A 24,537-nucleotide genomic window follows, 5' to 3' on the forward strand; every position below is an offset into this window, starting at 1 on the left:
CCCAGGGATCGAATACGGGTCTCGCGCATTGTACAGTTCTGCATTGCAGGCAGATTCTTTACCATCTGAGTCACCAGGGAAGCTGACCTCATTAACAAAAATCAAATACCCCAACTGTCTGTGAATATAGACAAAATATTAGGTTGGTGCAAAAGTAACTGTGGTTTTGTGTTGTTGAAATTTGCCATTTGATATTAGAATACACTCAAATAAATGTGGTTATGCTATAAATGATTTTAACATGCATTTCTTACTTTATTTTTTTTTTTGCTAATGGCTTTCTTACTTCCTGTTTATTTTAACTATGGAAATGATATTAGACAAAAAGCAAATTTGAGTGATTTTCTTACTCGAGTTCAGAATTGGTCAGAAAGCAGAGATGACTCACAACATCAACAACACATCTGGCCAGGATGATTTAAGAAATTTTGCAAATGAGAAGACAGCCTTGAAGATAATGAGTCCAGTGGCTGGCCAGCAGAAGCTGACAATGACTAACTAAGAGGATCATCAAAGCTGATCCTCTAAAACTACACAAGATGTTGACCAAGAACTCAATATCAACCATTCTATGATCATTTGGCATTTACGCATATGGTCATCAAAGCAAATTGGAAAAGTGAAAAAGCTAGGTAAGTGGGTATCTTGTGAGCTGACCAAAAACTTTTAAAAAAGCATTTTGAAGTGTCATCTTCTCTTATTCTACACAATAACAACAAACTGCTTTTGGATCGGGACGTGCGACAAAAAAGTAGATTGTATACGACAACCAGTGTTGACCAGCTCAGTGTCTGGACCAAGAAGAAGCTCCAAAGCACTTCCAAAAGCCAAACTTGCACCAAAGAAGGTCACTATCACTGTCTAGTGGTCTGCTGCCCATCTGATCCGCCACAGCTTTCTGAATCCTGGTGAAACCATTATATCTGAGAAGTATACTCAGCAAATCAATGAGATGCACAGAAACCTGCAACGCCTGCATCCAGCATTGGTCAACAGTAAGCCCTACTCTTCTCCACAACAATAACCTAATCGCACATTGCACAACCAACAACTTCAAAAGGTGAACGAATTGGGCCATAAGACTTTGTTTGCCTCATCTGCCATATTCACCTGATCTCTCACCAATCAAGTACCACTTCTTTAAGCATCTCCACAACTTTTTGCAGGGAAAACACTTCCATAACCATCAGGAGGCAGAAAATGCTTTCCAAGAGTCTGCTGAATCCCAAAGTATGGATTTTTATGCTACAGGAATAAAGAAACTTATTTCTCATTGACAATAACATGTTGATTGTAATGGTTTCTATTTTCATTAATAAAGATGTGTTTGAGCCTAGATATAATGACTTAAAATTCACGGTCCAAAACCACGATTATATTTGCACCAACCTAACAGAACATATACCAAGCTACTAACACTGCTATGAAGATTGAGGAGTAACATATACAATTTTATCTCATTTATGTAAAATTATCCACTGTATGCAGGTCAGGAAGCAACAGTTAGAACTGGACATGAAACAACAGACTGGTTCCAAATAGGAAAAGGAGTAAGTCAAGGCTGTATATTGTCACCCTGCTTATTTAACTTCTATGCAGAGTACATCATGAGAAATGCTGGACTGGAAGAAACACAAGCTGGAATCAAGATTGCCGGGAGAAATATCAGTAACCTCAGATATGCAGATGACACCACCCTTATGGCAGAAACTGAAGAGGAACTAAAAAGCCTCTTAATGAAAGTGAAAGAGGAGAGTGAAAAAGTTGGCTTCAAGCTCAACATTCAGAAAACAAAGATCATGGCATCTGGTCCCATCACTTCATGGGAAATAGATGGGGAAACAGTGGAAAGAGTGTCAGACTTTATTTTGGGGGGCTCCAAAATCACTGCAGATGGTGACTGCAGCCACGAAATTAAAAGACACTTACTCCTTGGAAGGAAAGCTATGATCAACCTATACAGCATATTCAAAAGCAGAGACATTGCTTTGCCAACTAAGGTCCGTCTAGTCAAGGCTATGGTTTTCCTGTGGTCATGTATGGATGTGAGAGTTGGACTGTGAAGAAAGCTGAGCACCTAAGAATTGATGCTTTTGAACTGTGGTGTTGGAGAAGACTCTTGAGAGTCCCTTGGAATGCAAGGAGATCCAACCAGTCCATTCTGAAGGAAATCAGCCCTGGGATTTCTTTTGAAGGAATGATGCTAAAGCTGAAATTCTAGTACTTTGGACACCTCATGTGAAGAGTTGACTCATTGGAAAAGACTCTGATGCTGGGAGGGACTGGGGGCAGGAGGAGAAGGGGACAACCAAGGATGAGATGGCTGGATGGCATCACGGACTTGATGGACATGAGTCTGAGTGAACTCTGGGAGTTGGTCATGGACAGGGAGGCCTGGCGTGCTGCGATTCATGGGGTCGCAAAGAGTCGGACACGACTGAGCGACTGAACTGAACTGAACAGGGGGGAAAATGCTAAAAAACAGTAAAGAAGAAAGAATAAGGACAGAAATAGCTCAGGTGGTAAAGAATATGCCTGCCATGCAGGAGACGCAGGTTAGATTCCTGGATTGGGAAGATATCCTAGGGATGGAAATGGCAACCCACTCCAGTATTCTTGCCTGGGAAATCCCATGGTCAGAGGGAGCCTGGTGGTCTACAGTCCATGGGGTCACAAAGAGTAGGACATGACTGAGAGACTAAGCATAGTACCATAGTACACAGTAAAATAATCCAAGAGCTGGTTCTTTGGGGACAAATAAACCATTATAAACCATCAGCTAGTCTAATCAAAACTTTTATGTTTTTTTTTAATTTTGTTTTTTATATTTAGGTCTTTATTACATCAAATTATTTATGTTCACATGCCAGGGTTCCAATTTTATGTTTTTCTCTCCTGAATGGAGAGCAATTTTCCCAGTACTATTTATTTAAAAGTTCATTCTTTCTGCATTTGATCTGTAATACTACTATTGCTATACCCTAAACTCCTAGACATATTTAGGTTTGCTTCCTGACTGCCTACTCTGTTTCACTGTTCACATTACTACAGCTTTGTTCTGATACATGATCTATTGAATCTTCACATCTTTTCAATATTATTTTTGTTATCTGGCCTCTTCCTGTTAATTTTAGAATCAGTTTACCAACTCCTAATTGCACTCATCTCACACGCTAGTAAAGTAATGCTCAAAATTCTCCAAGCCAGGCTTCAGCAATACGTGAACGGTGAAGTTCCAGATGTTCAAGCAGGATTTAGAAAAGGCAGAGGAACCAGAGATCAAATTGCCAACATCCGCTGGATCATGGAAAAAGCAAGAGAGTTCCAGAAAAGCATCTATTTCTGCTTGATTGACTATGCCAAAGCCTTTGACTGTGTGGATCACAATAAACTGTGGAAAATTCTGAAAGAGATGGGAATATCAGACCGCTTGAGAAATACCTGCCTCTTGAGAAACCTATATGCAGGCCAGGAAGCAACAGTTAGAAGTGGACATGAAACAACAAACTGGTTCCAAACAGGAAAAGGAGTACGTCAAGGCTGTATATTGTCACCCTGCTTATTTAACTTCTATGCAGAGTACATCATGAGAAACACTGGGCTGGAAGCAGCACAAGCTGGAATTAAGATTGCTGAGAGAAATATCAATAATCTCAGATATGCATATGACACCACCCTTACGGCAGAAACTGAAGAGGAACTAAAAAGCCTCTTAATGAAAGTAAAAGAGGAGAGTGAAAAAGTTGGCTTCAAGCTCAACATTCAGGAAAAGAAGATCATGGCATCTGGTCCCATCACTTCATGGGAAATAGATGGGGAAACAGTGGAAAGAGTGTCAGACTTTATTTTGGGGAGCTCCAAAATCACTGCAGATGGTGATTGCAGCCATGAAATTAAAAGACGCTTACTCCTTGGAAGGAAAGTTATGACCAATCTAGATAGCATAGTCAAAAACAGAGACATTACTTTGCCAACAAAGGTCCGTCTAGTCAAGGCTATGGTTTTTCCAGTGGTCATGTATGGATGTGAGAGTTGGACTGTGAGAACAGCTGAGCGCCAAAGAATTGATGCTTTTGAACTGTGATGTTGGAGAAGTCTCTTGAGAGTCCCTTGGACTGCAAGGAGATCCAACCAGTCCATTCTAAAGGAGATCAGCCCTGGATGTTCTTTGGAAGGAATGAAACTCCAGTATACTTTGGCCACCTCATGCGAAGACATGACTCATTGAAAAAGACTCTGATGCTGGAAGGGATTGGGGGCAGGAGAAAAAGGGGACGACAGAGGATGAGATGGCTGGATGGCATCACCGACTCAAACGTGGGTTTGGGTGAACTCCGGAAGTTGGTGATGGACAGGGAGGCCTGGCGTGCTGCAATTCATGGGGTCACAAAGAGTCGGACACGACTGAGAGACTGAACTGAACTGATGCAACAAACAAACAAAACAAAAACCTGGAATTTAGACTGGAACTATATATTCACACCTGAATTTGAAGAGAATTGATGCATTTGTGATGTCTGTCTCTTCCCATCCAATGGTGTTGCACTGCTCCTTTTATTTTGGACCTTTAAAATGTTCTTTAGAAATGACCTGTAATTTCATCCAACTAATCTCACACACTTTTGTTAAATTTCATTTTTATTACTCCTTAATAGTTTTTAATGCTATAGTGTTTTTAAATTACGTAGTCTAATTTATTCTGCTCATACTTGATTTTATTATATTGAACTTTGCTAACTTCCCAATAATTCTAATCATTTATAGACTCTTGGATCTTCTGCATGGATAATTATATAATCTATAAGCAAATTGTTTCTTTCACTGTAACCCTTAACCTTCATTTTCCTTGTCTCAGTAGAGGGCGGGCTGAAACCATTATTACCATAATTAATAGAAACAGTGAGAAAAGGCATTATTGCTTTGCTCTGGTTTTAAGGCGAATGCCTCTAACTTTACCAGTCAGTATAGCAAATGCCTATTTATTAAATACAGGAAATTTTCTTCTCTTCCTGGCTGAAGTTATATACTAAGCGTTAAATTTATCAAAGTATTTTTTAACATCTGTAATTTCTGTTGCTTCTTCTGAGAGAAGCAGTCTGCCATGAACTCTGAATGTCCTTATGCAACCCTGCCATAGGTATCAAAATGAAAGGCCTAACCATCCACTGATACAGAAGAGTTTTTTTAACTGGTCAACAGACAGTTCAACAGGTCAAGCTGACCACAGTTTAACTCCCATGTGACTGCTTACTCCCCAGGAAAGGACTGGCTTGCTTCCTGACTGCAACAAAAGGTATCTAGCTTAACTCTGGGTTTCTCAGTTACAGTGCATCCCACTGAGAGCACAGCCACCAACTCTGCCCATTATATCACCCTGTGGGACTTGGGGACAGGGACCCAATACTGCCATGCTGATGCTTCTGCTGACTACAGGGCTGTAATAACTGCCCACTGAATCCAGCTGTCTACTTCTGGCACCTATAAAGTTGTGGCAGTTACTCCTTGCCATTCTCCATGAGTTTGTGATTCTTCTCCGACAGGAGAAGATTTTTAAAAGGATTCTTTACAAACTCCAACACTATCAGTCAAGTTATACAAGAAAGCAACTATCAACCCAGTTAAATCTATCCGTCCTTTTTTCTAACTATTCTATCAAATGTCTCTATAAGTAACCAAAGCTAACAATGATCGAGGTTCTTCCAAAATATGTTTTCCCAACAGGACTTAATTGATCAAAATAAAGCAACTAAGAGATGCTTTATAATAGAAGCTAATTTGTAATGACTCAAATATTTTCAAGAAGGATACTTCTGGAAAAAAAATGCCTTACTTTCTAATTAAGTAAATAGATACCTTATAATCCACATGACTCATTAAGAACAATTTAATAAACAAAAAAGAATAAACAATAGTTTAAATATTTTTACTATCTATTATGAAATGCCAAGAGATAAGAATGCTAGCTTACTAGTGCCATTAATATTATATTACACAGTCACAAAAAGATTATAATACTGCTGCTTCTGAAATTTTAAATCCTATTTAATATTTCATCTATGTGCCTTAAGGTGAGATTTCAACAGGAGAAATTTCAATGAGGCAAACATCAAAGTAATTATATTATTATTTTTATCTTTTTACCTGTATTCAGGCTGTCGGCTTGCAGAATGATCATCTCTCGTCCACCTATAGCCAGATTCATCCTGTAACAGAAAAATGTTACTTAAAATATTCATTTACATTATTTTGGTCAAATAGAGTATCTATTTGTATCTAACAGCATTACTGGAAACTAGTTTCAAAACCAAAATAATATGAGGGAAAAAATACTTTTCTAAGTTTCTCTGCGCTTCAAAGGCATGAAAAAGAAAACAAGATACAAGTCGTCCATTTCAAACAACTAATTTGGTAGACTGAGAACCTGTGGTACTTATTTATCTCTATTAAAATACTTAGAAGTATTTCTTTGGTGGGCCCAAACAACTTTATTGCCAAAAACACATGCCATCATTCACAATACAGAAAGTCTGTTCAAGAACAAAGGTTCAATTTAAATTGAAACACACATTTCTCAATCTTTCTTTTTTATTTTTTTCCCTGTGAAGTTTGTTCAACAATTTTCATCTTCAAGCCTAATAAGAAAACCATCACTTTCTCATTTTTCTTGTTGGCGTCCTTTTCTCATCCTACCTCCCATTAAAAAATACAACTGGAAACAATATAATAAGAAATCAAAACTGTATTAGATAAACTATATTAGATCAAGATGTTTAAAATCTTGTTTAAGCTTAAAATTTTAAAAAGAAGCACACTTTGTCCTCTGAAACAGACAAGCTGTAAGAGGAACATATGAAGGAACCACATAGTAATCCACACTCCATTACTTTAAAATTATACATACAACAAGGGACAATCAGTCCTCCATATCCACAGGTTCCACATTAGCAGATTCAACCAATCACATTGAAAAATACAGGGAAAGGGTGGAATTCAGAAAGTTTCAAAAAGCAAAGCTTGAATTTGCCGCATGCTAGCAACTACTTACATAGCACTTTGTATTAAGTATCACAAATAATATAGAGATGATTTAAAATATATGGAGGATGTGCACAGGTTATATGCAAATAGTATGCCTTTTTATATAAGAGATTTGAGCATCCTTGGGATTTGGTATACTGGGGGTCCTGGAACCAATCCCGTGATATCAATGGACAACTGTAACATGTGCACTACCTACAATCAGAAACAATGATTCAGCTAAAATAAATATTATCTTCATTTTCCTCTTTAGCATCACATACCATACTTACAAAAGTAAAATGTATTCACCATTATTCTTCCCAACATTAAACTAAAGAAAAAAGCCAACAGCTATAATATCACATTGGATCTAGTAAGTAGTTTGTTTTATAGTAACTGAAGTCTAGGTAAGAATTAGTGTCATGAGAATCCTAAGGATATCAAGTGGGTTTATTTGTTTGAAGAATATTACACAAGAAAATGTGCAAAGAATGAACAATTCAATTCATAACAATAAGAGTAAAAAATACTATCAAGGTACTATTATGTTTCAAATACAATTTGGTCCACTGAATCCAAAATTCCCTGTCTACACTAAACAGCCACAGGATTTCCATGAGGTAACAACTGTTTATCCAAAGGCTAAACTGTTTCTCCTTCAGACTACCTGAAAGAATGACTCTGGTTGCAAAATTCAGTATTTCTAAAATAGAGATAATGCATAATGTTCACTTTTCAATATTGAACCCTTCCTCCTAAAGGAAAAGCATGACATTTAAAAGTGAACAAAATAAAAATCAATTCTATTGAGACGTAACGAAGCTGTCATCAAATTTTATTGTAAGCAATGACTGAATATGTCATTAATTACGATATTACACGGCAGGAAAGGGGAAAAAGGAGAAAATAAAGGAAAATGGTTCAGCAGAAGAACGATGTAAACATGCAAGTTATGTCAAAGGAAGAGCATCAAGGAATAGTTTAACCAAGTTCAATAACAGATTACTGCAACATTAAATGTTTCTAGATTATTAAAGATGATTAAGAAAAGAACAAAAGAACATAATAAAGCAATAGTAGCTAATATTTAAAAAATGCTTATTATAGGAAAAGCAATGTTTGGAGAGCTTTCTTATCTGAGGTAAGAAGTAGACTTTAATAATCACTATAACAAAATGAGACTGAGTGTCAACAACCTTAACCCAACCTCACCCACAGCATTTCATCATGATGAAAACAACGTAATTTTAACTGGGCACATTCAGTAACAGAAGATAACTACCTGCTGATCACTTGAAAGTGAAAGTCACTCAATTGTGTCCGACTCTTTGCAACCCCATGGACTATACATTCCATGGAATTCTCCAGGCCAGAATACTGGAGTGGGTAGCCTTTCCCTTCTCCAGGGGATCGTCCCAACCCAGGGATCCATCCCAGGTCTCCTGCACTGCAGGCAGATTCTTACTGAATACAAAAGCAATAGGTAAGATTACCTTTATCTGGTTCTACAAACCCTCGCCAACGGAGGGGATAAAAAAGCAGGTGAGTTGGAATCAATGTTATTAAATCTAAGACAGAGCTATCCAGAGCGCTTACCCACTTTGTCCAGCACCCCAAGATTCCTGACTACCAGTTCCCATTTGACAGCTCCAGCAGGCAATTCAACAGAGCATCAAGCAGGAAGTGTTTATTCAACTGCCTCCATGGCCAGTCACATAAATTCCAAAAATTACATGATTCTTAAACTTATAAAAAACAACAATTAGTACATGGGGGAAATTTACATACTCCTCTGTGAGGTGGACCACTTCTTCGATCATGAGAAAAACTGCGGCCCTCGTCATAGTCTCGGTAATCAACATGACTGTAATATCTATTGTAGCTTCCTTCACCAGGTCTGTCTAGCAGTGGTGGTTTCTTTGGCACAACATTAACTACTCTACGGTAGCCATCCTAAAACAGACAAAAAGAAATATACAAAAATCACTAACTTCTCTATTTGGTTTTGGAAACGTTTTTTAAAAAGCATAGGAGTTATCCTTAATCAAATAGAGTAAATGTATAAACAAACAAAAATGCATTAATGAAATAACATGAATAATAACTAATAGTAAGGTCTTCACATGAATTAAAGGAAATCAAACTGTTCAATGAGAAAGCCAGGTGTTTAAAAGTAACATGCAGCAATGCAAAAAACCAATCATAAGTAAAAGAAAAAATACAATATTATTAATAAAAAATAAACCATGAAAGGGAGAATGTCACAGTAGCTCTAATCCCTAGTTGTCCAGGTATTTTAGAAGTAAAACCATTTAAGATAGCACACATCTTTTGTTTACTGTGTCTGAAGTTTATTGTCCAGAAAAAAATAAAAGGTTTTTACACATAACCAACAGCAAATGAGGAGATAATACTGAGCTAGAAAGATCTAGAGGATACATTTGCTATTTCTAAAACATCATGTAAGAGAAGAGCCTGTGACATCATAAGTTTGGAAGTAAAATAAAACTCGATATAAAAGCTGACCTAATTTTCAAAGTAATATGTTAATGTTTTAAAGTTTAGCTGAACAGATTCTTAGTGGGAGTTGGGAAACTGAAAAGAGGGAAAATAACACCTATCTTAGACCAGAAGCTGCTGTAAAATAAAAATGATTATCAACAAGAAGAACCAGAGAGCTACAGAATATGCATCTCTAAATAATCTGGTCTTGAGCACTCATGCTATGTCTATCAATATCAGATGAGGCCTATGTGAAAGAAACTGGCAAGCCACCCAAGCGTAAGATATGATCACTATGAAGTAACTGATTTGACAAAATGAAAAACTTGCAATGCCTAACATTCGAGAGTGGTAATTTTACTATTTAAGTCTCAGTTTCATTATCTGAGCAATGACATTAATAAGAGTAACTACATCATGAAGTTGTGAGGACTAAAGAAAAACCAAACTGTAAAACAGTTAGTACAGCAGGATACACTAAGTACTCAAAAAATGGTTGCTATTTTGATTACTATTTTTACAAGTCTAAGTGAAACACTAAATTCCTCAAAGTGGTTATTTCCTTAAATTGCTTCTTAGCATTAATAACTACAACTATTCAATAACTACTAACTAGCTATAAAATAGCTATTTAAATATATAAAAAAATATTTTAGTAGCTATTAAATAACTACACCCATGCCAAATTTCCCAATGGGTAGGAAATTTGTCAATGTGCCACAAAAAAACAGTTCATATCCATTTGAGAGTTAAAATGACCTATGTAATTTTTTCCCATGGGGATATAAGGTGGTTTCCTTTAGTATGTAACAAATTAAATTGTAATATATATTCTGTATGATCACATAAAATATAGTACACAAATGAATTTAGTGACTTTTTCTCCTTAACACTATCTTTCATAGAGATTTCAATTAAATCTAAGCAAATATTGAGCTTCTTAAAAAAAACTGTCATTAAGCCAAAATTTACAGCATCTTCTAATTCAAAATTTGTTGCACATAAAATTAAAACCACTGACTTCTCCAATTGTGGGAAACCATAAAATTCAATTACATAATACCTGTTTGTCCCTACCAAATAATAAATGAAAATAATCAATCCAAAGTTGCTACTGAGCAAAAGAAAAAAATCTGCTAATGATAGTTCTTATATCTAGCAATGAAGATGAAATTGCTGTTTCCTTAATGTTTTGAGGAAGTGTACAAATATATACATTATACCATCCCTCTGGTGGTGTCGCACTGAGTAATTCCCACAAACACACAGGATATGAGAGCCACAGGGAGGAAAAGCTGAGTGCTTATTTACTGGTAACTTATCCTGTAATCTTTAAGAGCAGTAAAGCAAGACAAGGACCAGAACTCTAGGATTAAGGATGCTACCTCCTGGAGGTCTAGAGGAAATCACATGAGAGTCCTAAGAAAGGTCTTTGAAGAGAAGGGGGATTGTTCTGCATGCAGAACAGTGTCCTCCTAAGGCTGACATGTCACCTAGATCGGTTAACTCAAGAGCAGGAGAAAGACCAAGCAAGGAAGAGAAAATGAGTAAGATTAAATTCCAAGAGACATTTCTGAGAAAGCAGTAAAACATGGTTCCCACAAATCCCCTCTTTCTGTTTTAATGAATGTTTCTTTGATCTTCTTGTCAGAAGAACAGCGTTATCATCGCCTCAGTGCAAGTGAGTTGAGAAAATAAGGCAATCAATGTTCTGAACATGAGAAAACATGCTATCACAGTCTAACTGGTCCAAAGAGGTCCAAAGAGCATGCTGATTTTCACCAAACCATAAAACTGCAGGTTCCAAAGCTGCAAGTCGAGATAAAATCATTTGATCAATTTCCACTGTTCAGTAAAGTCAGAAGTTATATTAGTCATAAGAGTCTGTACTTGGCAGTTTTTAAAGAAATATAAAGGGCTGCTGCAATAGCAGCTGCCATGGTAACAGCTATTATGGAAACTATTAGAGTACCTAAAAAACGTTTTTTACCCCAAACTAGATTGGATTGAGCTAGGTGAGAACCACCACACCAGGGTCAATTTAATAGAAAGGGTAAAGTTATAAGCAAGTGCAAAGATGTATGGTCTGGTAGTGCAGATATTAACATGGGCATTCATCTCTGCAAAATTCCAAACAAAATGATTACTGTTAAAGATTCCAAGCCCCATTGCAAAACCTGTGAGAAAAAAGGAAGCGCAAGACAACGCCACATAAAGATCTTAGTAGGAGACTATCGTAATGGTGCTAGTGCAAATTTTAAACAGAGTACAAGTCCTGTAAATCCAAGATTCCATTAAGGGTCAGATTTATTATAGCGAAAGAGAAAAGACCAATTTCAAATCTGATCATGCCAAGTTTTGTTACTGTCTTGAACCAATAATCCTTGGGGACCCCAATTTTCTATTGTATAATTATCGATCATGAGAGCTGTGTGGAAAAATTATGAGATCCTCAAACATGCCAATTCAATCCACCAAACAGTCGCATATCAACCCACGCATGAATACATAATGGGATTGATGTTTAGGGAGAGGCATTCCAGATGCTAAGTTTCCTTGGAAACCAAAAGTAAACACAAAGGTCTGACATTTAACGATAATGATTCAAGATCGTTTTGGGGGGTTTATTATATTATTCATATACCACTGAGCGCTGGTATAAGCACATATCTAGGCATTTGTTCAGTTAGTTATGCCGAAGGGTAGATGTGAACCATTAATGGTCCAAGGAGAATCTAAGGTATGCATAGGTAAAAGAGATGAAGGAGAAAGCTATTCTCCCCTAGCAATGGGTGTTGCAAGCGAAATGACACAAAGATAAGACGCACACAAAAGACACACAAGACACAACTCCGGTCGGTCGGAGGAAAAAGGAAGTGCGCAAACAAGCTGCGGTTTATTTTTATAAAGCCCCCTAGGCAGAATTCCAGACTGCATGACTAAGCCTTTTCAGTACAGCGCAGGTGCACAAATGTTATCGTACAGCAAGGGGAGTGAAACTCCTGTTTACTGCAGAGTCTGTCCAGAGCCCTTTCTTCCTCCTTATCACAAGAAGGGAATGCTCCCTCGTTTGCAATGGACCGTTAAACTCAAGGCTGTGTCCAGACTCCTTGGCAGAGCATCTTGTTTGCAAGCACGCTCCGCCCAAGCAGAGTCCCGTTTGCAGGCACATCTCCGCTTCCCTATTATGGCCGCATTAACTTCCTTCAATGGGGGAATCATTGGTAGAAATAGGAGTTTCTGGATCTTCCCATGTGACAACAGACAACAAAGGGGGGGTTCATTAAGTGAGCCCAGTATGTATAGTTATTGTTAAGTAGTATATGAGCAGGAACCCTAGTGAAAAACAGAAGTATAACCTGAAACAGCCATACCTTATGGGCAGAGTTAGCATTTATAATAGCTAAAAGGGAAAGCAACATCAGGAGTAATAGGTGTGCCACTATTAATAACAGCTATTTCAGCTCTTAAAGTAAGATGTTTAATATTACCCCACATAATGTCAATGGCTAGAGAATGACTGGTTATTTCTCAGTCTTTTTGGAAGAGGCAGCCAGGAAGAGACATCTGGGTGGTCAATAGATGAAACTCCAGCAATAGATCCTTAAGTCCTTGGTGCCAACTCATGACAAAGTTTCACACAACAGGCAGGCATCCAAGGTGGACCTGATGGAGACAAAACAGGAGCATATTCCCTTCCCCATGTTAGTAATTTGACAGGTCCTTGCCAAACAGGAGAGAGGGTAGTTGTTTAAAAAGTACCGGAGGGAATTCTTGTGAATGTGTAGTAGCAAAATGTCTAGTAACAGCAGCTGACTGTGAAGAACTTTTGGAAACTGATAAGTGATTAGGAGTGAATAAGGCAATATATAATCATTCCCGGCTGCGGCTGCTGCTGCTGCTAAGTCGCTTCAGTCGTGTCTGACTCTGTGCGACCCCACAGACGGCAGCCTACCAGGCTCCTCTGCCCCTGGGATTCTCCAGGCAAGAACACTGGAGTAGGTTGCCATTTCCTTCTCCAGTGCATGAAAGTGAAAAGCGAAAGTGAAGTCGCTCAGTCGTGTCTGACTCTTAGCGACCTCATGGACTGCAGCCTACCAGGCTCCTCTGCCCATGGGATCTTCCAGGCAAGAGTACTAGAGTGGGGTGCCATTGCATTCACTAGGAGGAGTTAATTCTTTCCTTTTCAGTTTACTTAAAAACAATTTCAGTAGCCCATTCATGCATTCAATAATGCCTGTCCAGTAAGGTTGTGAGGAATACCTATGATGTGTTAATATCCCATAGACAAAAGAAATCCCTAAGTTTGTGTGATGTATATGCTGCAGCATTATCAGTTTTAATGGTTTGAGGGTGTCCTAGAATAGCAAAACATTCAAGGTGAGCTTGCTCAGGATGTGCTTATTCTCCATGTTGTGTGGTAGCCCATAAAAAGCCTGCAAAAGTATCAACAGTTACATCCACAAAGTGAAATGGTTTAAATGGAGGATGAGTCACATCCATCTGCCATAACTCATTACAACAAAGACCACAAGGGTTATAATGCCAGCTTCTGGGAGAGAAGGAGTTAATAACTGACATGTGGGACAGGCGCTAACAATCTTTTGGCTTCCTGTAAGGTTAGAGCAAATTGTTTATGTAGTGCCTTGGCACCCTGGTGGAAGAACTGATGTGACTGAAAGGCAGCAGTAAACGATGATCCTATAAGGTGAAGAGATGAGTCAGCCTGTTCATTTCCGAAAGTGAGAGCTCCGGGAAATTGTGTACGTCCTCCAATATGAGCTATGGAAAAAGGATGCTGTCGTTTAGTTAAAAGAGTTTGAACAGAAACAAAGAAGGAAAGTAATGGTTTATCGATTGAAGTATTTAAAATAGAATTGGGCAATTACTGAATTATATTAACAACATACAAGGAATCTGTTAATAGAGTAAAGTTTGCAAGGTTTGCAAATGCAAGCAAGACAGCAGCTAATCCAGAATGCTGTGGGGATGTTTGGGGGCTGGTAAAGATCTTTATCCATCCTGATGTTTCCTTCCAGGTCACTATTCCTCAAGTTTGACTGCCATCTGTATAGTGGGTAAGCAAGTTAGGAACAGGATGTCTAGAGATAAGATGATGTAAAGAAAAGGGCACTAATTGTAAAACAGAAGTTATTTTATCCATCAGTAAGTTGTAAATAATTCCCCTGTAAAATCTGATATGGCTATTTGAAATTGTTCATTAGTTTGATATAATGATTCCACATTTTCTTTAGATATTCCCACAAAATTGTTTGTGGATCTGAGCCAGTAAGGCAACAGAGGCCTAAGTGTCCTTGCTGTAATAGATGTAGTCTCTCCTGTAAGCAGGGAAGAACACAGTATTTTGGTTGATTAGGATAATCTAACCATTCAATGCTTTTTATCTCTTTAGGTAAGATGTGGGCAAATATTGCTGTAGGAGTATGTTTAATAGAAAGAAGAATCACTGAAAAAGGATGTGAAGGAACATATAGTCAAGAAAATGTTTAACATAAGCAGCGCCGAATTGTGGTAATAAAGCATAATGTTAAGGAGAAAAATAGCAGGGTGAGGTAGGATCTTCATTTCCCTGTAATAATAGAAAGAAAGTGAAAGTCACTCAGTTGTGTTTGACTCTCTGTGACCCCATGGACTATACAGTCCATGGAATTCTCTAGGCCAGAATATTGGTGGGTGGCCTTTCTTTTGCTCCTCCAGCGGATCTTCCCAACCCAGGGATCAAAGCCAGGTCTCCCGCACTGCAGGAGATTTTTTTACCAGCTGAGCCACAAGGGAAAGGAAGCTCTGCATATGTTGGGATGCCTGATGTAGGTCGTATCCAATTTAAGTGACCCAAGAACCGCTTTAAAGAAAGAAGTGTTAAGGTTCTGGAACCTTGAAGGAAAACTGTAAAGGAGTAATTGCTTATTGTAAAATTTGAAAGCCAAGATATTTCCATGGGGGCATGTATTGGATTTTCTCTGGAGCCATTATTAACCCCTGTGAATTCAAATATGTCTGTAAGGAAGAGAGAATTTCTGCTAATTTTTGTGGTGCAGAGTGTGCTAAAAGAATATCATCCATATAATGATAAATACAGGCATCGGGAAATCGTTGTCGTGACAGTTGCAGACTTAGATCTACGAATCTTTGACACGTGGTAGGGCTATTCTTCATACCCCGAGGTAAGTATTTCCACTGATATCACTGTAAAGGACGATGATTATTTATATTAGGAACTAAAACTGTAAATTTCTGTTTATCTTCAAAATGTAAAGGTATGGTAGAAAAGCAAATCTTAAGATCTATAATTATTAGTGTGATCGTCTGGAATTAGAGAGGGGTTTGGAATAGCTGGTTGTAATGAACCCATCGGTTGCATTTGAGCATTAATTACTCTTAAATAATGAATTAAATGCCACCTTCCTGATTTTGGGGGGATAATAAAGATGGGAGTATTCCACAGGCTTAAGGAAGGTTCTCTATGTCCTGCATCTAATTATTCTTTAACCAATTGTTCTATAAGCGCAATTTCTTCTTTAGTCCTAGGTCCTATCCAGACCCGGGGGTAGGGGGCTGGGGGAGGGTTCATCGATCCAGATGATTTGTAATGGTATATAATAGCAGTGGCCCTGAGGATAAATTTGTCTGTAGTTTTAATTGATATTGTTATAATATATCTAACCCCGATAAAGTTGTAGGAATATTCATGATGTAAGGACAATAATAGCTACATGCCCTTCTGAATCTGTACAGATTTTTGGAAAGGTGCTTTGATGTGCTTCTTGGAATCCCCCAACAACTAAAATCTGTCCATGGACTCTTTTTAAAAGACAGATAGAAGGCCATTCTTGTTTTGTGATAATAGCTACATAAGTTCCTGATCTATTAAACCCTTGAAAGAAAGGTCTTGAATTTTTAGCGTTTATGTGGGGTAGTTAGTCAAATAGCATAGTCGTAGATCCAAAGCCTCCTTTCCTAATTTCTTTCTCTGCTGAGGGCACAAAATAAGGCAAGAGTAATAGCTGGGCAACTTTTGTCCCTTTCTCTACTGTATGATAAGTATGTGAGGGCCGTAATTTGAATACTGCCTGAGTAATCAGAATCAATTACCTCTGGTAAAATATGAATACCTTTCATAGTTATGCTGGACCAGCCTAAAATAATTCCAACTGTGTCTTTAGATAAAAGGCCATAAACTTCTGTAGGAATACGTTTAACTTCATTGATACTATGAACAGAGGTTAGCAATATTGTACAGGAGGTGGTGATCAAAACCATCCCTGAGAAAAAGAAATGCAAAAAGGCAAAATGGTTGTCAGAGGAGGCCTTACAAATAGCTGAGAAAAGAAAAGAAGGGAAAGACAAAGAAGAAAAGAAAAGTTATATCCATCTGAGTGCAGAGTTCCAAAGAATAGCAAAGAGAGATAAGAAAGCCTGCCTAAGCAATCAATGAAAAGAAATAGAGGAAAACAACAGACTGGAAAAGACTAGAGATTCCTTCAAGAAAATCAGAAATATCAAGGGAACATTTCATGCAAAGATGGGCATAATTAAAGACAGAAACGGTATGGACCTAACAGAAACAGAAGATATTAAGAAGAGGTAGCAAAAATACACAGAACTGTACAAAAAAGGTCTTAATGAAACATATAACCATAATGGTGTGATCACTCACCTAGAGCCAGATATCCTGGAATGTGAAGTCAAGTGGGCCTTAGGAAGCATCACTACGAACAAAGGTAGTGGAGATGATGGAATCCCAGCAGAGCAACTTAAAATCCTAAATGATGATGCTGTTAAAGTGCTGCACTCAATATGTCAGCAAATTTGAAAAAACTCAGCAGTGGCCACAGGACTGGAAAAAGTCAGTTTTCATTCCAATCCCAAAGAAGGTGATGCCAAAGAATGTTCAAACTACCGCACAATTGCACTCATCTCAAACACTAGCAAACTCATGCTCAAAATTCTCCAACTTAGCCTTCAACAGTACGTGAACCGAAAACTTCCAGATGTTTAAGCTGGATTTAGAAAAGGCAGAGGAACCAGAGATCAAATTGCCAACATCCACTGGATCATAGAAAAAGCAAGAGAGTTCCAGAAAAACATCTGCTTCACTGACTACGCTAACGCCTTTGACTGTGTGGATCACAACAAACTGTGGAAAATTCTTAAAGACAAGGGAACAGGAGACCACTTCACTTGCCTCCTGAGAAACCTGTATGTAAATCAAGAAGCAACAGCTAGAACCAGACATGGAACAACGAACTGGTTCCAAATTGGGAAAGGAGTACGTCAAGGCTGTATACTGTCACCCTGCTTATTTAACTTATATGCAGAATACATCATGCAAAATGCTCAGCAGGATGAAGCATAAGCTGGAGGGAAAAATATCAATTATCTCAGATATGCAGATGACACTACCCTTATGGCAGAAAGTGAAAAGGACCTAGAGAGCCTCTTGATGAAAGTGAATGAGGAGAGTGAAAAAGCTGGCTTAAAACTCAACATTCAAAAAACTAAGATCATGTCATCTGGCCCCATTACTTCATGGCAAATAGATGGGGGAAAAAATGCTCACTGCAGATGGTGACTGCAGCCATGAAATTAAAAGATGCTTGCTCCTCAGAATATAGGCTATGACAAACTTAGACAGCATATTAAAAAGCAGAGACATTACTTTGCCAACAAAGGTCCGTCTAGTTAAAGCTATGGTTTTTCCAGTAGTCATGTATGGATGGAAGAGCTGGACCATAAGAAAGCTGAACACGAAAGAATTGACACTTTTGATCTGTGGTGCTGAAGAAGACTTTTGAGAGTCCCTTGGACTTTGCGGAGATCAAAGCAGTCAATCCTAAAGGAAATCAGTCCTGAATATTCATTGGAAGGACTGATGCTGAAGTGGAAGCTCCAATATTTTGGCCACCTGATGTGAAGAACTGACTCATTGGAAAAGACCCTGAAGCTAGGAAAGATTGAAGGCAGGTGGAGAAGGGGACGACAGAGGATGAGATGGTTGGATGGCATCACCGACTCAATGGACATGAGTCCGAGTAAGTCTGAGTAAGCTCTGGGAGTTGGTGATGGATAGGGAAGCCTGGCGTGCTGCAGGCATGCAGTCACAAAGAGTGGGACGCGACTGAGCAACTGAACTGTCTGAACTGAACTGAAGGAATTTTTCACTCTTCTATGGCAAAAACTGCAATATGACATAAATTCCAAGTATTTAGATGCTGTACATTAACAACACCTACACCATTTTTCAACCAATGACCTACTGGTTCCAAATCAGACATTTTCAAAGAAACTTCTTGGGGATATCAAGGACAACAAGCATAAATCACCATAAGAAGTTTAGTTAAGTGTGAATCAGAAACCTTACAACCAGCAATGGCAAGCAGAAAAGAAAGCTGATGCTTATGAGCAAGCTGCAGAGTTACAGCCGAAAGTGAAGTACATCTAGAAGGCTTCGCTCCGTCACTAGTCTTCAAGGCCACAGTTCCCATCTGGAAGAGCAGATGTCCTTTCCCCTTGCTCAGGCTAGAGCAAGCAAACCTTCACATGGTCCCTGTTCGGCCACCAAGTGTGGCAGAGTCATACTGAGTTAGTTCTCACAAACACACAGGATTATAAGGCAGAGCAGGGAGAACTCGCAAAAGAGCCACGCAGAGAAAAAGCTGAGCGCTTATTTACTGGTAACTTATCTTGTAATCTTTAAGAGCAGTAAAGCAAGACAAAGACCAGAACTCTGGGATTAAGGAAGCTACCCCCCAGAGGTCTGGAGGAAATCACATGACAGTCCTAAAGAAAGGTCTTTGAAGAGAAGGGCGATTGCTCTACAAGGAGAACAGTGTCTTGCTAATGCTGACATGTCAGCCAGACATCTAACTTAAGGGCAGGGGAAAGACCAAGCAAGGAAGAGAGAATGAGTAAGATTAAATTCCAAGAGACAGTTCTGAGAAAGCAGTAAAATATGGTTCCCAAATAAACTTAACTACTTCTTTTAAGTTATAGTGTTATGATTTTTTACACTTTCATATTTATCATTATCTTAGAGACAAGACAATTTCTTCCACATAGCTCTCTGCATTTCTGGAATAAGGACTATTCACAGTTTGCCTGTGCTAACAGAAATCTGACCAAGATACATATTAAATGATTTTTGCAACTTTGAAATCTGAAATGGTGATTGAGTTTTGTTAGAAAACAAATTATTCCTTCATTTTCTATAAATTCCAATTCACTATAAATACCTGTTATGAAAAACACTTTCATTTTAGTTTAAGTAAAAGCACCAAGTTTGATGTTTTGCTTGATTCAACATATAAATGTATATCAAATTCTCCACACTAATGTTCAGGCTTATTACTAATTGGGTACAAATTATCTGGATTACATTTCTTAAAAAAATTTTTTTCCATTGTCATTAAAATATACTTTGCACTCATTTTAACACAAAAATATATTATTTTAATATATAAGCACCCCTTCTTAAGCATCTTTCTTGAGACATAATGAAATATTTCCATTTGAAATAAAGTATCTTGAATTTACTTGGAACTAATCTAAGAAAGAGCAAGGTGGTGAAAGCACAGACAAAAGAAGACTGACCGTGAGTTGATAAATACTATTTGAATAATTTGTCCGTGGGGAGTTATGTCATTTTGTCTGCTTTTATATACTTAATTTTCACCGTTATAAATAAAAAGTCAAAAATAACTAAAACACATTAACCCACCACTAAAGTAACTAAGTACAATGGTATATGTAACTACTCAACTGCCAGATTTCCTGACACAATCAACTTAGTATGAAAGGAAGTTTCATGGGCACAGAAACCTTGATCTTACTCACTGCCCTATTCCCAGCAATTGGAGTATTACTTGGCACATAGTAAGAACCACATACATAATATACATTCCAGTTTGCATCTCAGTTTTATACTACTGTTGGCATCACATGCTTTTTACTGGAAAAGTACACCACCTAACTAAAAAATTTGATTACCCACAAGTCTAGGGTAGCACAAGGACTTCTGCTTTCAAAAGCTTGAGGTTTCCTCACTCCGATCCTTCATGCTTTAGACACGTACTGTAGGGCTTCCCTGGTGGCTCAGTGGTAAAGAATCTGCCTGCCAAAGCAGGAGACACAGGTTTGATCCCTCTGTCAGAAAAATCCCCTGGAGAAGGAAACAGCAACCCACTCCAGAATTCCTGCCTGTGAAATCCCATGAACAGAAGAGCCTACAGTCCGTGGAATAGCAAAGAGTCAGACATGACTTAGCGACTAAGCAACACAACATCTGCACTGTAGCACTTACTGGTTTAATCCACTAGCTGAATTTTCAATGAAATGTTGATATCTCTGGGTCATTTCAATGGCTTTTGGGAATAGTATGTCAAATATCTGAAGCTGGAACTGTCCCCAGAAAACTAGAACATAGTACAGAACGTAGCCGAGAACTGATCCTGTCTCTGTGGAAATAGTGACAACAAAACAGAAGTTCATGTAATTCTGTCTGCCAAAAGAATTAAACACCTCCTAGGGCAGCTCTACACAGAGGAACACTACTAAATCAAAACTCAGCAAATGAACACTTAAGATTTTGCATCTAACGTACATAATTTTTACAGTTACACTCAAAAAATATTGCACTTTAGCTAATGATATGCATGTTTAAGTAGCTAATGGAAAGTGTAGTGCTGTCCACAGTTTACTTTGAAAAGCATCCCTAAAATCTGACGGACTAGGTATACTTACAAAGGACAGATAGATGGATAAAGACATGATAAAGAAAGTTTAGTAAAATGTTAATAGTTGAATCTAAATCATCAATAAATGGATGTTCACTATAAAATTCAACTTTGCTATAGGTCTGAAAATGTTCATAAGATAATGAAAAAAGTTGTATTTACATGAACACTTACTAGATGATAAAATGTGAGGTATGAAAAGAATTAAAATTACGCAAGTGCACACTTTAAAAGTGTTTCATGAAATAGGAGTGGGGAGAAAAGGAATATTTCCACATTAACATACTTTTAGCAATATTATCTAGAATATGTAAATAACTGAATTGCTAAGTTTAGTAGACTTGATTACTTATTTCAAGTTGGATAAAAGAAAGATCTCTTAATGTTATTTGGAGTACATTTAAATTTGAGAATATATGGAACAAATATATATTATCTATAAGATCTTAGAAATTAACAAACTCATGTTCTGAATTCACTAAAAAAATTATTTCCAACTCACTATAGTCTCCAGGAGAGAAATAACCAATGAAATGAACAGTACAAACATTCAACTAACTCAAGGAAAGAAATATTGTTATGTAACTATTTAATTATAAAACCTAATTATATAACTCAAAACTAACTAAATGTGATAGAAAAAAATCTTTTAAATTTTTTTTCCCCCTTGGCTGTACCCTATACATGGGATCTTAGCCTCCAAAGTTTGACCCCAGTCATGGCAGTGAAAGCACCAAGTCCTAACCACTGGATTGGCAGGGAACTCCCCCCAAATAAAAATTTTTTAAAATATTGTTGCTCATCACTACCCTCAATCTTTATAATGTTCACTGCCACCAAGATTAGAAAATCTTTTACTTGACATACATTTGTTAACAGAAGAAGGCAAGTAAAAACAGACAGGACTATTTTGGTTCCAGTCATATTACAGTGCCCAGAATACAAACCGTTAAGTGTTTTGATCCTAGTTTCCAAACTTTATAACCTCTAAAACTCTGAAAGAAGCCAACAGAAAATGGACATTTTATGTTGCAATGTTCCACATTTTCTATCTATTCCCTATCAGGCTAACAAGGTGGACTTCCACAAATGGAAACTTACTGGTGTCTAAAAGCCATTGTCACAAAACTTTTATCAAGGCTACAAAAGTCAGATAAGCTCATAGAAATTACAGATTAAACAGAAAGCATAATTTTAAAAATAAAGGTCTTATGGACATCTAAAAGTTAAATGTGGATGTTCTGTCATAATCTGTGTCCTTCCAATAAAGGAATGTGCAGATTCTGTGTAAAATACTTCTTTGGGCTTAAGTCTCCTATTTATCTACTCAAGTTTAAAACCAAATAAAAATTTATGTGACGTACCTTACAAGTAACTTATTATCAATACAGAGGAATTTTTAAGTGCTCTAAAGTACTAAATAGTAACTGGTATATTTGTCAAGTTACAACTGAGGATAAGCTTTCCAATACTCAAAGTGTAATTTAACATCAGCACCAAAATATATGTGTCCAGTTGCCTTCTAGGTTAATCAAACCCGTAAGTTCACAGAATAGATACCCTATAACTGAGGTCATACTAGTGTAGTGGGTACCATCTAAAGTCCCTATTTGATGTCATACTTTATGTCACAGCAATAGTTTTTCAAACATATTTCTGGTGCATCAGACTTGAGAATGAATGGGACAATGGGACAAAGGAAAGTAATAAAAGTAATAAAATGCAATAAAATCGTTTTTTTTTGTTAGAGCAGAGAACCCAAACATACAAAATAAAATAGAACATTAACTTTCTCTATCTCAGACACTAGTGAGAGTGGGTTCTCAATTTTTGAAGGATCTGCTAAAGGTTTATATTTAGGAAAAAAATATATTCTGTCCTTTCAACCAAAACTGGGTGTCATTTCTGCTGTGGCTCAGCCTCTTCATTCTTTCTATAGCTATTTCTCTGCTCTTCCCCAATAGTATATTGGACACCTACCGAGCTGGAGGGCTCACCTTTCAAATTTTTACAGGAAGTTTTATTCAGGTATGACATTCATCTAAAAAAGTATACTAACTGTAAATGTTATTTTTGGATAAATTTTCACAAGGTTATCACACTGCGTAACTACCACCCAGATCAAGAAACAACATTCCTAGCATGGCAAAAGCCTTTCTGTTGCACTCTCCCAGTCACTACCTCTATCTCCCAAAAGTCACCTCTTTCCTGGCTAGTTCTGCCTATCTTGAAACTTTATATAAAAGGAAACATATAAGATATACACTTTTGTTTCAGTATTGTTTGTGAGGTTCACACATGTTGCTGTATTTGACAGCAGTCCATTCTTTCTCACTGTTGTATAACTGCACAATTAATTTATCCACACTGTTGGATATCTGGATTATTGCCAGTTTGGAGCTCTTATGCACAATGTTGCTAGGGAATGATCTTGTACGTGTCAATATTACACAACAATAAAGTTTTTAAAATATCATTAAATAACCTCATTTTGTAAGCAAATATTTTTAAATTTTTAATTATGATTTTATTAGGTCCAAGTAATAATTACAACTCTATGTACATTTCCAGTTTGCATCACTGAAACATTTTAACCTAAGAATTCTGCCAGCCCATGAAATTAGATGTGAATAGAAAACTACTTTTCCACCTAAAAGCAGGCAACAAACAACACAACAGCAGTAGGACTATCTGCGGCTTCACCACTAACAGAAATCACAGATATTTTTATATATTACGCTGTTGCAGATACCTCAAGAGTATCATTTACACTCATCACTCCTTTGAAACCATAGCAATGAAATCCCTACCATTACATCTTGCTTGACATCTAACGACCTACTTAAAGTATATACTACTATGTCACAAATATGATTTTTAATAGTTTTAGGCTATAATAATAACTGTAAGTAATAGGCTTCACCAGATTGCTAAAGGGTTCCATGTCACAGAGAAAGTTAAAAACCTCCATTTTTTTCTTTAATTGAAATGCAGGTGTAACATAAAAGGCAAAGGGATAATTTTCCAAGCGCCATCAAAGGACTATAACATATTGAGGGGAAAGGAAGGCTTTAAATTAATAACCATAATAAGTGTTCAGCAGAAAATCTGTAATGTCTGATTCTTACGGGGAGAGGATGTGAGAATACAGACTTTATAGAGTAAGACAAACTGATTGCAGGAATGGAGAGATCAATCTAACAGAATTAAAATAGGAGAGGAATGAACTTGGACAAGGTCTGTGCATGTTCTGTGCTCCAAA

The 24,537-nt window shown here is 37.4% G+C and overlaps 1 protein-coding gene across 43 annotated transcripts in view; it reads right to left on the reverse strand.

Annotated features, from left to right (window-relative positions):
• Positions 1–24,537, reverse strand: part of PPHLN1 (periphilin 1) — a 169,325-nt gene that overhangs the window by 122,899 nt on the left and 21,889 nt on the right. For 24 of the 43 annotated variants that reach the window (XM_069584554.1, XM_069584559.1, XM_070292305.1 and 21 more), the window contains 2 exons: positions 8,809–8,973; positions 6,142–6,203 (listed from right to left, as the gene is read on the reverse strand). In XM_069584554.1, coding sequence (XP_069440655.1) covers positions 6,142–6,203; positions 8,809–8,973 — 227 coding nt within the window. The remainder of the gene's footprint in view (positions 1–6,141; positions 6,204–8,808; positions 8,974–24,537) is intronic. The other 19 variants (XM_069584575.1, XM_069584570.1, XM_070292315.1 and 16 more) reach the window with 1 other exon arrangement.

Source organism: Ovis canadensis, chromosome 3 (assembly GCF_042477335.2).
Source record: "Ovis canadensis isolate MfBH-ARS-UI-01 breed Bighorn chromosome 3, ARS-UI_OviCan_v2, whole genome shotgun sequence".
Classification (NCBI taxonomy): domain Eukaryota; kingdom Metazoa; phylum Chordata; class Mammalia; order Artiodactyla; family Bovidae; genus Ovis; species Ovis canadensis.